The sequence below is a fragment of the Pelodiscus sinensis genome, unplaced genomic scaffold, assembly GCF_049634645.1.
Source record: "Pelodiscus sinensis isolate JC-2024 unplaced genomic scaffold, ASM4963464v1 ctg151, whole genome shotgun sequence".
NCBI lineage: Eukaryota > Metazoa > Chordata > Testudines > Trionychidae > Pelodiscus > Pelodiscus sinensis.
In genome coordinates, this window is record NW_027465856.1 from 188,070 (window position 1) to 202,008 (window position 13,939).

Genomic DNA, 13,939 nt, shown 5'->3' on the forward strand with positions numbered 1-13,939 from the left:
CGAAAATGGCACTTGGGGCTTTTTTGCGCAAAAGCGCGTCAAGATTGGCACGGACGCTTTTCAGCAAAAAGTGCTTTTGCGGAAAAGCATCCGTGCCAATCTAGATGCTCTTTTCTGCAAATGCTTTTAATGGAAAAAGTTTTCCGTTAAAAGCATTTGTGGAAAATCCTGCCAGTCTAGACGTAGTTTGGTTGTTTAGCCAGCTTCCTGCTTCTGATGTTCTTAAAAAAAAACATTTTGCTATTGCTTTTTGAGTTTCTAGCTAGCTGTCCTTCAAACTCCTTTTGGCTTTTCTTATTATACTAGCCAATTAACCTGTCATAAGACAGGATTTTCAGGTCTCTCCTCCATGTCAGTCTTCTCTCCTGAGCCTCCGGTCTCTCGCTGTCTCTCTGTCTCTCTCCTCCTACTGCCTCCCCCCCTCTCTCTCAGCTCTCCTCCGCCTCCTGCCTCTCTCTGTCTCTCTCTTTTTCTTCTCCTCCCCCTCCTGCCTCTCACTCGAGGAACTGCGGAGCCCAAATGGACGTTTGGGCTCCACACTCCCCGTGCTGCATGGGGAGTGAGGAGCCCAAACAGTCGCTTGCACCACTTGCTCCCACGCGGCAACCAGGCTGAGCAGTGCAGAAGTCAGCCGAGCGCCACGGCGGGAGGTGAAGAGGGGGGTGGCAATGTTCATGGCCAGGGGGTGGGACCTGGAGCCGCTGTCATGCCGCAGGTCACCACCCCGCCCCCCTTCACCTCCCAAGATCGCTTTCCTGATTTGTCGTAGCCAAATTAGCCCCCATCATACTGTACGTATAGTTGGGGTTATTTTTCCCAATGTGCATTACTTTACACTTAGCCACATTCAATTTCATTTGCCATTTTGTTGCCCAATCACTCCTTTTGGTGAGATCTTCTTGGAGTCCCTATCAGTCTAGACAATTGCTTTTGCGCAAAATCTTGCCAGTCTTGACGCAGCCCAATAGTTAAAAAGGGCTCTAGAGGTGATCTTGGCAATTACAGATCGGTAAGTCTAACGTCAGTACCGGGCAAATTAGTTGAAACTATAGTAAAGAATAAAATTGTCAGGCACATGGATGAATATAATTTGTTGGGGGAAAGTCAACAGGGTTTCTGTAAAGGGAAAACATACTTTACTAATCTGCTAGAGTTCTTTGAGGGGGTCAACAAACATGTGGACAAAGGGGATCCAGTGGCTATAGAATACTTTGATTTCCAGAAACCCTTGGACTAGGTCCCTCACTAAAGAAAATTGCCATGGGATGAGAGGGAAGGCCCTTTTGTGGATTGATAACTGGTTAAAAGATAGGAATAAATGGTCAGTTTTCTCAGTGGAGAGAGGTAACTAGTGGGGTCTCCCAAGGGTCAGTCCTGGGGCCAGTCCTATTCAACTTACTTATAAATGATCTAGAGAACGGGGTAAACAGTGAGGTGGCAGAATTTGCAGATGATCCCAAACTGCCCAGACTGAAGAGCTTCAAAAAGATCTCACCAAACTAGGAGATTGGGCAACAAAATGGCAAATGAAATTCATGTTGATAAATGGAAAGTAATGCACATTGGAAAAAATAATCCCAACCATACGTACAACATGATGGGGACTAATTTAACTACAACTACTCAAGAGAGATCTTGGAGTCACTGTGGATAGTTCCCTGAGAACATCCACTCAGTGGGCAGCGGCAGTCAAAAAAGCAAATAGAATGTTAGGAATCGTTAAAAAAGGGACAGAGAATAAGACCGAAAATATTGTAATGCCTCTACATAAAACCATGGTTCACCCACGTCTTGAGTACTGCGTATGGATGTGGTCACCTCATCTCAAAATAGAGATATTCTCATTGGAAAAAGGCAACAAAAGTGATGAGGGGTTTGGAACAGGTCCCATATGAAGAGAGATTTAAAAGACTTGGGCTACGTCTACACTGGCCACAATTTCTGGAAAAGCCATGAAAATCAGGCAAGTCAGGATAGGGAAATCCGCAGGGGATTTAAATAAACATGGCCGCCGCTTTTTTTCCGGCTTGGGGAAAAGCCAGGAAAAAAGCATCTAGACTGGCGCGATCCTCCGGAATAAAGCCCTTTTCCGGAGGATCTCTTATTCCTTCAGGTAGGAATGGTGTCCCCAGCCTCTGTTTCTCTGGAGGTGGGAGACAGGGGAGGGATCACGTGAGGATTCCCTGTTGTGATCCCTCCCTCTGGGGCATCTGGTATCAGCCACTGTGGGCAGACAGGACCCTGGGCTGGTTGGATCATTGGTCTGACCCAGTCTGGCTGTTCTGATGTTCTTATGACTCAGCAAAGCCCCTTTGGCCCAGGCTTCCCCAGGGCTCTGTGAGCTGAGTCCAAGCCCACCTCAGCCCCGCCAGGCTCCATCTCCTGGAGCCCTTTGTATTCTGCGGAGCTGGCATCTGGCCATGCATTCCTCTGCCTGGGCCAGGGCCTTTGTGGCCCTGCTTCCCAGGGCAGGAGTCCACTCCCTGCTGTGTTCCCTCCAGCAGAAAGGCTCCTTTGTGCCTGGTGAGGCCTGCATTGGCAGCGAGTGGGGCCCAGCTGGGCAGGAAGTGTGCCGGGGGGGGACCCAGAGGGATGTGGCACACAGGGCAAAGCTGCCCTAGCACAGACTTAGCTCTTCCAGCTCCCAAGCCGCTGAGAGCCGTGGCAGGACAGAGGAGCCAGGACAGCTGGAGGGATCCCAGGCAGGAGGCTGGCACTGTCACCCGCGCCTTCAAGGACTCCTGGGGCTGTTGTCTGCATTGCCTGTAGGTGCCCTGTGGCCAGGCCTGAGCTGTGGCCCTGAGCATGCCGCTCTGCTCCCTGCGTAAGGACCATGGAGCACAGCGCTGCTGCATGCGGCAGGGCGGTCCTGCTGGACCCTGTGTACCTGCAGCCCCATGCTCCTCTGAAGGAGGACCCATGTCTGAGCCCCCACTGCAGCTTGTGCTATGGGGAACTGGGCAGGGGCACGTTGCCTTCTGCACTGAGGCCCTAGGCTGCTCGTACAAGCTCAGCCTGCTTCCGCGGAGACACCGGCTGCACTTCACAGCACTGGGCCTGGGACCAAAACCACTGGCTGAGGCAGGAGGCGGAGCCATGAAATCTGTGACTTAGGAGTTCCTGGTGGCTGGGCCTGGCGACGCTGCATTAGGCGCAGCCCTGAGGCAAGCTGCCCATGGGACCCTGCATTAGCGAGCCCCTAGGTGCCCAGAAGTAAGGCTAGTGTTTTTCCAAGTTGGGTCTCAGCCACCAGAGCTTCCTTCCTGTGTCCGGCCACAGAGCTCGCAGCTCCCTTGGCTGGAACAGGCGAACCGTAGATGGACACGGTACGTAAACCGAGCGACGCGGGCCTGCCACTGGCTTCTGGCAACCCTGCGGCCCCAGTCTGAGAATCGCTGAGTTAGGCCGTGTGCACGCCCAAGGCTGGTCACCACAACTAATGTTAACAAATCAAAACTGGCTAAAGGGGTTCACACTTGCTCCCTCGGCCCACAGATTGTGTCCACATGGGAGGGGGCTATCATCAACAGTGTGAGCAATGCATTGTGGGTAGGAGTCCCACAGATCAGTGTTGTGGCAAGGAGGAGCGGATCCCTGCGCTTCTTAGGATTCCTGCCAAGTTCTCCCACAGCCTCAATGGCTGGGAGCAGCATCATGAGTAGCTCTGTGAGCTCTCTGTGCTAAGGAATGTCAAAGCAGCAGTGTCTGTCCTTTTCCCGGTGCAACGGCAGTGTACCTGCCACTGTTTCTAGTGCGCGGCAGAACAGAAGCAGTCCAATCATTTGTTCTTTGTTCCTTCCCCAAACAGAACAGCTCACTCAGCTGTCAGATACATCCCAGAGCTTTGAAAGGAGAAGGGTGCATGCTTGCAGGGCAGCACAGATCAAAACACTGAGCAGAGCCATCAGGGCAGGTATTGTGGGACACTGGCATCAGCCAGTTCTGTCTACAAAAACAGCGGAGTCTACACAGGCTGTTTGTCAACAGTAAAGGGAGGGGAAAAGACAACGTCTTGCAGAGCTGGAAGATTTTGGCACCAATACTGGGTGTTTTCCCTGACAAGCCATGTGACCGTGTGAATGCGTTTTGTGGCCAAAGGGCAGGTTTTGGCAACTAAACCTGCTAGCGCAGACAAGGCTTTGGACTTGCATCTCACTCTTGCCTTCCCCAAGAGGCGGAGAGCAGGAAGTGGCCTGCTGTTGTGTGGTTTGGCTTTTGGATACAAGAGGAGCCAATAAAAACACCTCAGCTAGACTCTTGGTAACTTTATTATGCACAGAATAGTAAAGGAAAGCAATGCACGGTTACAGAGCTCCATTTCAATACACAGGATACTTAGTACAGACAATAATACAACACCTAGGGCAATACCCAAGATACTTGATTTTAAGGGTACTTCTTTCTATAAATCACACACACACACAGTTCCACCGCTAAGACCTTATGATTCTCAGCTGATTGTCAGACGGGAGGTCGTGGCCTCATTGTTTCCCCACACACAGAGGTGTCCACAAGGCATCAGTCGGTAGGAACAGGCACAGCTTTTAGTTGCAGCGAGTAAGGTAGTGGGGTCCCCTTACCCAATCCCTCCCACCAATTACCTTTTCTACCCCTATTTTATAACAACGCGAGACTTGACGTCCTGCCAGTGAAATCTGCCCATTCACCATCTCATGAATGCCCCTCTCTGGTACACACCGTGCTCACCCAGCTGCACTCTGCTTCATTGAGACGTCTATGGCTGCATCAGTAGCATTGCCAGGTCCGAGTGCCGGGTCCCCCCGCTGTTCTTGGCGAGGTGTCTCTGTACCGGTACTCTCAGCGCACTGTTGCTTCACGCACTCCTGCCTTTCGAAGGTCGACCCTCGGCCTGGCCCACGGGCTTTCCTGCACTAGGCTCAGATCAGGCCGCCTCACTTTGGTCAAGGCAGCCATGGCTAGTCCGGTCCATGCAGGCCTCTTTGGGAGCTCCCTGCTGAGGGGAGGTGGTTTGCCCCTTCTGAGCTGTGCCATGTGCTGCCTCTCTGCCTGCAGGTCTCTTCCAAAGAGCCATCATCCAGAGCGGCTCTGCCCTCTCCAGCTGGGCCGTCAACTACCAGCCAGTGAAGTACACCAGCCTGCTGGCCGACAAGGTGGGCTGCAACGTGCTGGACACAGTGGACATGGTGGACTGTCTGCGGCAGAAGAGCGCCAAGGAGCTGGTGGAGCAGGACATCCAGCCAGCCCGCTACCACGTGGCCTTCGGGCCTGTCATTGATGGGGACGTCATCCCAGACGACCCGGAGATCCTGATGGAGCAGGGCGAGTTCCTGAACTATGACATCATGCTGGGGGTGAACCAGGGGGAGGGGCTGAAGTTTGTGGAGGGCGTGGTGGACCCTGAGGACGGCGTGTCGGGCAGTGACTTTGACTACTCCGTCTCTAACTTTGTGGATAACCTGTATGGCTACCCCGAGGGGAAGGACACCTTGCGGGAGACCATCAAGTTCATGTACACAGACTGGGCAGACAGGGACAACCCTGAGACACGCCGCAAAACCCTGGTGGCCCTGTTCACGGACCATCAGTGGGTGGAGCCGTCGGTGGTGACAGCGGACCTGCATGCCCGCTATGGCTCCCCAACCTACTTCTACGCCTTCTACCACCACTGCCAGAGCCTCATGAAGCCCGCCTGGTCGGATGCTGCCCATGGAGACGAGGTGCCTTACGTCTTCGGGATCCCCATGATCGGCCCCACCGACCTCTTCCCCTGCAACTTCTCCAAGAATGACGTGATGCTCAGTGCCGTGGTCATGACCTACTGGACCAACTTCGCCAAGACTGGGTGAGGGACCCTAAGCTCTCCCTGTGTCTGTGCGCGCCCGTATGTGTGTCTGTGCGCGCCCATCTCCCCGTGTCTGTGCGCGCACGTATGTGTGTCTGTGCGCGCCCATCTCCCCGTGTCTGTGCATGCCCACCTGCCCGTGTCTGTGCGCCCATGTGTGTGTGTCTTTGTGCGCCCATCTCCTCGTGTCTGTGCGTGCCCACCTGCCCGTGTCTGTGCGCCCATGTGTGTGTGTCTTTGTGCGCCCATCTCCTCGTGTCTGTGCGTGCCCACCTGCCCGTGTCTGTGCGCCCATGTGTGTGTGTCTTTGTGCGCCCATCTCCTTGTGTCTGTGCGAGCACGTGTGTGTGTCTGTGCGCGCACATCTCTCCGTGTCTGTGCACGCACGTACGTGTGTCTGTGCGCGCCCATCTCCCCGTGTCTGTGCGTGCCCACCTGCCCGTGTCTGTGCGCCCATGTGTGTGTGTCTGTGCGCGCCCATCTCCCCGTGTCTGTGCGCGCACGTATGTGTGTCTGTGCGCGCCCATCTCCCCATATCTGTGCGCGCCCATCTCCCCGTGTCTGTGCGCGCCCATCTGTGTGTGTCTGTGTGCGCCCACCTCCTCATGTCTGTGCGCACCCATCTCCCCGTGTCTGTGCACCCACGTGTGTATGTCTGTGTGCGCCCATCTCCCCGTGTCTGTGCATGCACGTGTGTGTGTCTGTGCACGCCCATCTCCCCGTGTCTGTGTACAAACGTATGTGTGTCTGTGCGCGCCCATCTCCCCGTGTCTGTGCCCATGTGTCTGTCTGTGTGCACCCATCTCCCCATGTCTGTGCACACCCATCTCCCCGTGTCTGTGCGCCCATGTGTGTGTCTGTGCGCACCCATCTCCCCATGTCTGTGCGCGTCCATCTCCCCGTGTCTGTGCGTGCATGTGTGTCTGTGCACGCCCATCTCCCCGTGTCTGTGCGCGCACGTATGTGTGTCTGTGCGCGCCCATCTCCCTGTGTCTGTGCGTGCATGTGTGTGTCTGTGTGCGCCCATCTCCCCGTGTCTGTGCGTGCACGTGTGTGTGTCTGTGTGCGCCCATCTCCCCGTGTCTGTGCGTGCACGTGTGTGTGTCTGTGCGCGCCCATCTCCCCGTGTCTGTGCACCCACGTGTGTGTGTCTGTGCGCGCCCATCTCCCCCCTGTCTGTGCACCCACGTGTGTGTGTCTGTGCGCGCCCATCTCCCCGTGTCTGTGCACGCCCATCTCCCTGTGTGTGCACGCACGTGCATGTGCCCACCTCCCTGTTTGTGTGTGGCTGCCTCGCTGTTTTTATGTACTCACCTCCGTGTGTGTGTGTGTGTGTGTGTGTGTGCACTCATCTCCGTGTGTGTGTGTTTCCAGTGTCGGCCTCTGGGATGCAATCCAGACTAGTGAGGGTTGTGTCCCCATCTGCCCTATAATGCGGGTGCCTCCCCATGCTTTGCTATTACAGCTCCCTCTCACAGCCAGCCGGCAGCATGCAGGGCACCCCAGAGCGTGTGTGTGTAGCTGGAGCTCTGGTAGAGAACATAAGAGTGGCCAGGCTAGGTCAGACAAAGGCCCATCCAGCCCAGCATCCTGTCTGCTGACAGTGGGCAATGACGGGTGCCCCAGAGGGAGGGAACAGAACAGGAAATCCTAGAATCCAAGAGTGGGAAGAGCCCTCAGGAGTCATCAAGTCCAGCCCCCTGCTCTAGGCAGGACCAATCCCAACTAAATCAACCCGGCCAGGGCTTTGTCAAGCCGAGACATAAACACCTCTAGGGATGGAGATTCCACCCCCTCCTTAGGGAACCCAGCCCAGCGCTTCCCTACCCGCCTACGGAAATAGTTTTTCCTAATATCCAACCTGGACCTCCCTAACTGTAACTTGAGATCATTGTTCTTTGTTCTGCCTGTAACGGACCGGGCCGTGTCTGGGCACAGCTGAGGGCGTCCGCTCAGGACGAATTGCTCAAATCCAGGGCTCCTTACAGCCCCCAGACTGGCGACCTCTCCAAACCGGCCACAAACCAGTCCCACAGAGCGCTTCAGCTGCCTGCCTGAAGCCTCATGAGCAAAACCCCTCCAACACCCCAGCAATATCCATGCCCCAGATGGCCCCGGGCCTCATACACAAGTGGGGGTTCTAGCACCCAATCCCACCTACCCCGAACAAGTTCTGTTCAGTTCCAAGAAACCAGCCACAGATCCCTGGTCAATTTACCCTTTGGACCTTACCCACAAATCACACTGGGCCAATCCTTTAGCATCTAACAACTAAAGGTTTATTACCACAAGAAAGAAAAGCCTGAGAGTGAGGTTGTTAAAGGAATAGTACATTACATGCACCGAATCTCCCAGTCCTCAATGCAGGCTCTAGCAGAGATGTTACAGCTGCTGGTTTAAAAGTTCTTGTTGCACATCCTAGATCAGGATGGGTTCACAGGTCTTCCGGGCTCTTCGATCCCTGCAATGCTGCCTCTGGGATGAAGTGCTGAGCTGAAGACCAAGATGGAGACCACCACATGGCCTGTTTATCCCTCCTTCCTGGTCTCTTCTTGGCTACAGCAGGTCACCTGGTCCATGGCTTATTCCTGTGCCCCTGCTGGTAGCTTTTAGGTATGAGTGACCACTCATTCTTTAGGTGTGTCCTTGGCCCATTGAGTGCTATTGTCCCACAGGGCCTCGCTGATTAGCATGTCCACAGGTCAGGCTCTGCCCACTGCTCAACTACATGCAGAGAAATATTCAGTATCTACACAGATTCCTAACTACACACAGACATTGTACAATCATATGACTAGTGTACATAGGATCAGCAGACAGTAAGCTCCTATTCAGTACCTCACATGGCCCCCTTCTATACCATTTTTGGGGCCAACACCCCCACCTATGGGTGCATCAGTGATCTGGCTGCTTCCCTCAAGATCCGGTAACGTGACACTGCCATCAGTCACTACTGTGAACAGCCTCTCTCCAGCCTCTTTGGAACCTCCCTTCAGGAAGTTGAAGGCTGCTCTCAAATCCCCCCTCACTCTTCTCTTCTGCAGACTAAACAGACCCAAATCCCTCAGCCTCTCCTCGTAGGTCATGTGCTGCAGCCCCCTCATCATTGTGGTTGCCTCCACTGGACCCTCTCCAATGCGTCCACATCATTTCTGTAGTGGGGGGCCCAGAACTGGACACAATACTCCAGATGTGGCTTCACCAGAGCCGAATAAAGGGGAATAATCACTTCTCTAGATCTGCTGGCAATGCTCCTCTTAATGCAACCTAATATGCCATTAGCCTTCTTGGCTACAAGGGCCCCTGTTAACCCATATCCAGCTTCTCATCCGCTGTAACCCCCAGGTCCTTTTCTGCAGAACTGCTTCTTAGCCAGTCGGTCCCCAGCCTGTATCAATTCTTGGGATTCTTCCGTCCCAAGTGCAGGACTCTGCACTTGTCCTTGTTGAACCTCATCAGATTTCTTTTGGCCCAATCCTCTAATCTGTCCAGGTCACTCTGGACCCCTCTCCCTTTCTTTTATTAGTTTTAAACCTGCTACCCATTAATTTCATTTGGTGTCCTCTAGTTCTTCTATTATGGGATCTAATAAATAACTTTTCTTTATCAGCCCTCTCCACACCACTCATGATTTTATAGACCTCTATCATATCCCCCCTCGGTCTCCTCTTTTCTAAACTGAAAAGTCCCAGTCGCTTTAACCTCTCCTCATATGGGACCCGTTCCAAACCCCTAATCATTTTAGTTGCCCTTTCCTGAATCCTTTCCAAGGCCAAAATATTTTTTTTGAGGTGAGGAGATCACATCTGTACACAGTATTCAAGATGTGGGCGTCCCATAGTTTTATACAGGGGCAGTAAGATATTCTGGGTCTTATTTTCTATCCCTTCCTTAATAAATCCTAGCATCCTATTTGCCTTTTTGACCGCCGCTGCACACTGCGTGGAAGTTTTCAGAGAACTGTCCACGATAACTCCAAGATCCCTTTCCTGATTTGTTGTAGCCAAATTAGCCCCCATCATATGTAAGGTAACACCTCCTCCCTTTTTCCCTGTTTATGCTTCCTGAGCAAGCTGTACTCTTCCATACAAACATTCCAATCATGTGTATTATCCCACCAAGTTTCTGTGATGCCAACAATGTCATAATTGTACTTATGTATTAGCCCTTCCATTATTGTATGCATAGTTGGGATTATTTTTCCAATGGGCACTACTTGACATTTATCAACATGAAATTTCATTTGCCACTTTGTTGCCCAAACACTTAGTTTGATGAGATCTTTTTGGAGCTCTTCACAGTCTGCAGCTGGTCCAACAGCTTCCAGGCACACTCTGCCTTCCACAGCCTTGGTTGTACCTGCAGGATGACCCCAAAATACTCCCCGTCCTGAGGTTCCCCACAACATGCCTTCTGCAACGTCTGGTTCTTTCCTGGACAGTCCATAAGAAAGCAGCTATGGCCTGCTCTGGGGTCCATCTCATGAGCTCCGCTGCCTTGTTACTGCTCCTGGAATGAGGGTAACAGATCATTCAAACTAACGACTTAGTTCCAATTACCGTGTAACTGCTGCGTGTAGCTGCGGGCAGTTAGTCCGGACTAGTGGCATTTCAAAATGGCGACCGGACGGGAACATGCAAATAAAGCCGGGATATTTAAATCCTGGGCATCATTTGCAAGTTCGAATGCCTACATTAGCCACCCTAGTTCGAACTACGGGGCTAGTGTAGACAGACCCTGATAGATGATCCAACCTGCTCTTAAATATCTCCAGGGATAGAGATTCCACAACTGCCCTGGGCAATTTATTCCCGTGTTTAACCACCCTGACAGGCAGGAAGTTTTTCCTAGTGTCCAACCCAAACCTCCCTTGCTTCATGTTAAGCCTGTTGCTTCTTATCCTGTCCTCAGAGGATTATTCTCCCTGCTCCTTGTGAGACCCATTTAGATACTTGAAAGCTGTTAACATGTCCCCTCAGTCTTCCTTTTTCCTAACTCAACAAGCCCAGTTCCTTCAGCCTCCCCTCATTGCTTATGTTCTCTGCACCTTTAATCATTCTTGTTGCTCTTCTCTGGACCGCCTCCAATTTCTCCACATCTTTCTTGAAATGCGGTGCCCAGAACTGGACACACTATTCCAACTGAGGCCTAACCAGCGCAGAGTAGAGCAGAAGAATGACTCTCGTGTCTTGCTCACAACACTCCTGTTAACGCCTCCCAGAATCATGTTTGCTTTCTTTGCAACAGCATCACACTGCTGACTCATATTCAGCTTGTGGTCCACTATAACCCCTAGATCCCTTTCTGCCGTGCTCCTTCCTAGACAGTCACTTCCCATTCTGTGTGTGTGAAACGGATTGTTCCTTCCTAAGTGGAGCACTTTGCATTTGTCTGTATTAAACTTCATCCTGTTTACCTCAGACCATTTCTCCAATTTGTCCAGGTCATTTTGAATTATGACCCTATCCTCCAGATTAGTCGCAATCCCTCCCAGCTTGGAATCATCTGCAAACTTAATAAGCGTGCTTTCTATGCCAATATCTAAATCGTTGATGAAGCTATTGAACAGAGCCAGTCCCAAAACAGACCCCGGCAAAACCCCACTTGTTTTACCCTTCCAGCAGGATTGTGAGCTGTTAATAACTACTCTGAGAAAGGTTACCCAGCCACCTTAGGCACTCGCCTTATAATAGCCCCATCTGGGTTGTATTTGCCTAGTGCAGGGCTACTCAACTTGCAAGTAGCATCTTTCACACGGACAGGTATGAATACAACAATGAAGGCAAGACTACACAACATGCAGGTCCCATGTAAGTCAGTTCTGCTGATATTGATCAAATGCAATGTTTACCCCATTTCCACACATAGGACAGCACTTTCAATGAGCAACGACAGTCCAGGAATGGAACTACTAAAACACATACCAAGAGGAGACCCTTCTATTGACTCCTTTTTTGCTTTAGCTCCCACCCGCAGGCTGCGTGTTGAGCCCTGCATAAATCCAAACCGTGGGCCGCAAACGGACCCTGGGCCACATGTTGAGTAGCCCTGGCCTGGTTTATTGCTAAGAAGGTCACGCGAGACTGTATGGAACGCCTTCCTACAGTCTAGGTATACCACATCCACCGCTTCTCCCCTAGCCTCAGGACTCCTTATCCTTCGAAGAAAGCTGTCAGGTTGATTTGGCACCATTTGTTCTTTACAAATCCATGCTGGTTGTCACCTTATTATCTTCCAGATATTTGCAGATGAATTCCTTAATTACTTGCTCCTTATCTTCCCTGCCACAGACATTAAACTGCCGGGTCTGTAGTTTCCTGGGTTGTTGTTATTTCCCTTTTTAGAGATGGGCACTTCTGCAGTCTTCTGGACTCTCTCCCGACTTCCATGACTTGTCAGAGATGATGGCTAGAGGCTCAGCTACCTCCTCTCTCAGCTCCTTCTAGGTGCATTTCATCAGGCCCTGGGGACTGGCAGACGTTTCGCTTTTCTCAGTGATTTTTAACTCGTTCTTTTCCTATTTGAACTGGAGAAGTTGGCCCTTAGGGCAGCGGTTTCCTTTGCAGACCCCTACACATGCCAAGTGGAGGTGAGACCCGTGTGGAAACCTTAGGCATTGTGTGCAGAGCCCTGCAGACAGAGAGCTGTTGTTTCAGGGAGAGCGAGCGTAAAGGGCTCCGGTTTGCTGGCATGGACTGTGTGGCCGAGGTTCCACGCTGCTGGCAAGAGCACTGGTTGGTTCCTGTGCCCCCTTCCGTCGAACGGCCACGGATCTGGCGATGGCCCCTCAGCTCTGATACCCAGCAAAAGGGGGCGCACTGGCCTTTGAGACTGGCTCGCCCGCCTTGTCTGGTGTGTCCCGCAGCTCTGACGCTCCAGGGGCCGGCGCGCCCGGCTCACCAGCAAGGGAAGGGGTATTGTGTACAAAGCTTATTGCACTGGGGTGGCAGGTGCGAATGCTGCGGGACATCGGTCACACACCATCCTGTGCGTGCGCGTGTGCGCATGAGTGTGTATCTGTGTGTGTGTGTGTGCGTGTGCGCACCTCTCCAGAGGAAAGGGCCATGTGCTCTATGCCTGTGTGGGCACGTGTGTGTGTGTGTGTGTGCGCACTTGTGTGTGTGTGTGTGCGCACCTCTCCAGAGGAAAGGGCCATGTGCTCTAAGCCTGTGTGTGTGCACGCACTTGTGTGTGTGTGTGCGCGCGCGTGCACCTCTCCAGAGGAAAGGGCCATGTGCTCCATGCCTGTGTGTGTGCACGCACTTGTGTGTATCTGTGTGTGTGTGTGTGCGCGCGCGCACTTGTGTGTATCTGTGTGTGTGTGTGTGCGCGCGCGCTTGTGTGTATCTTTGTGTGCGCGCGCGCACGCTTGTGTGTATCTGTGTGTGTGTGTGTGTGCGCGCGCACTTGTGTGTATCTGTGTGTGTGTGTGTGTGCGCGCGCGCACTTGTGTGTGTGTGTGTGTGTGTGTGTGTGTGCGTGCGCGCACTTGTGTGTGTGTGTGCGCGCGCGCGCACTTGTGTGTGTGTGTGCGCGCGCGCGCACTTGTGTGTATCTGTGTGTGTGCGCGCGCGCGCACTTGTGTGTATCTGTGTGTGTGTGTGTGTGTGTGTGTGCGTGCGCACCTCTCCAGAGGAAAGGGCCATGTGCTCCATGTGTGTGTGCACGGACCCGCCCTCCCCACATGTGAGCACGTGTCCTTCCCTGGGGCACACGGGGCCCTGCCACGCTCTGGGCCCACGAGCCTGGCCGAGGTGAGGCTCCTGCCCTAGCAGGCCAGCCCTGCTGAGCCTTATCCCCGGGCAGGGCTGCCGTGTCTTGGGGCGCTGGCAGAGCCCAGTCCTGGCCGGACGGACAGGCCGGAGCAGCCTGAGCTCAGTCCCTCGTTGCTGAAGCCTCCTCCCTAGCAGGCCCCTTCTGTCTCCGCAGGGAAGGGGCAGAAGGGCCCAGCTGGGCCAACGGGGCCGGGGGCAGCATGAGAGCCCCGGGCACCATCAAGGAGCCTTGGCTGAGCTGGGCACAGTGCACCCTGGGAGCTCTAGCATGCCGGGGGCCTCTCCCTATAGGCGGAGCAAGCAGCAACCAGGCCCTGCCCCCCCGCAGTGCTCTGCCCCC

At 53.3% G+C, this 13,939-nt stretch overlaps 1 protein-coding gene across 4 annotated transcripts in view; it reads left to right on the forward strand.

Moving 5' to 3' along the window:
- NLGN3 (neuroligin 3) overlaps nt 1-13,939 on the forward strand; it is a 124,170-nt gene that overhangs the window by 105,393 nt on the left and 4,838 nt on the right. For all 4 annotated transcript variants that reach the window (XM_075915670.1, XM_075915671.1, XM_075915672.1 and 1 more), the window contains one exon: nt 5,035-5,824. In XM_075915670.1, coding sequence (XP_075771785.1) covers nt 5,035-5,824 — 790 coding nt within the window. The remainder of the gene's footprint in view (nt 1-5,034; nt 5,825-13,939) is intronic.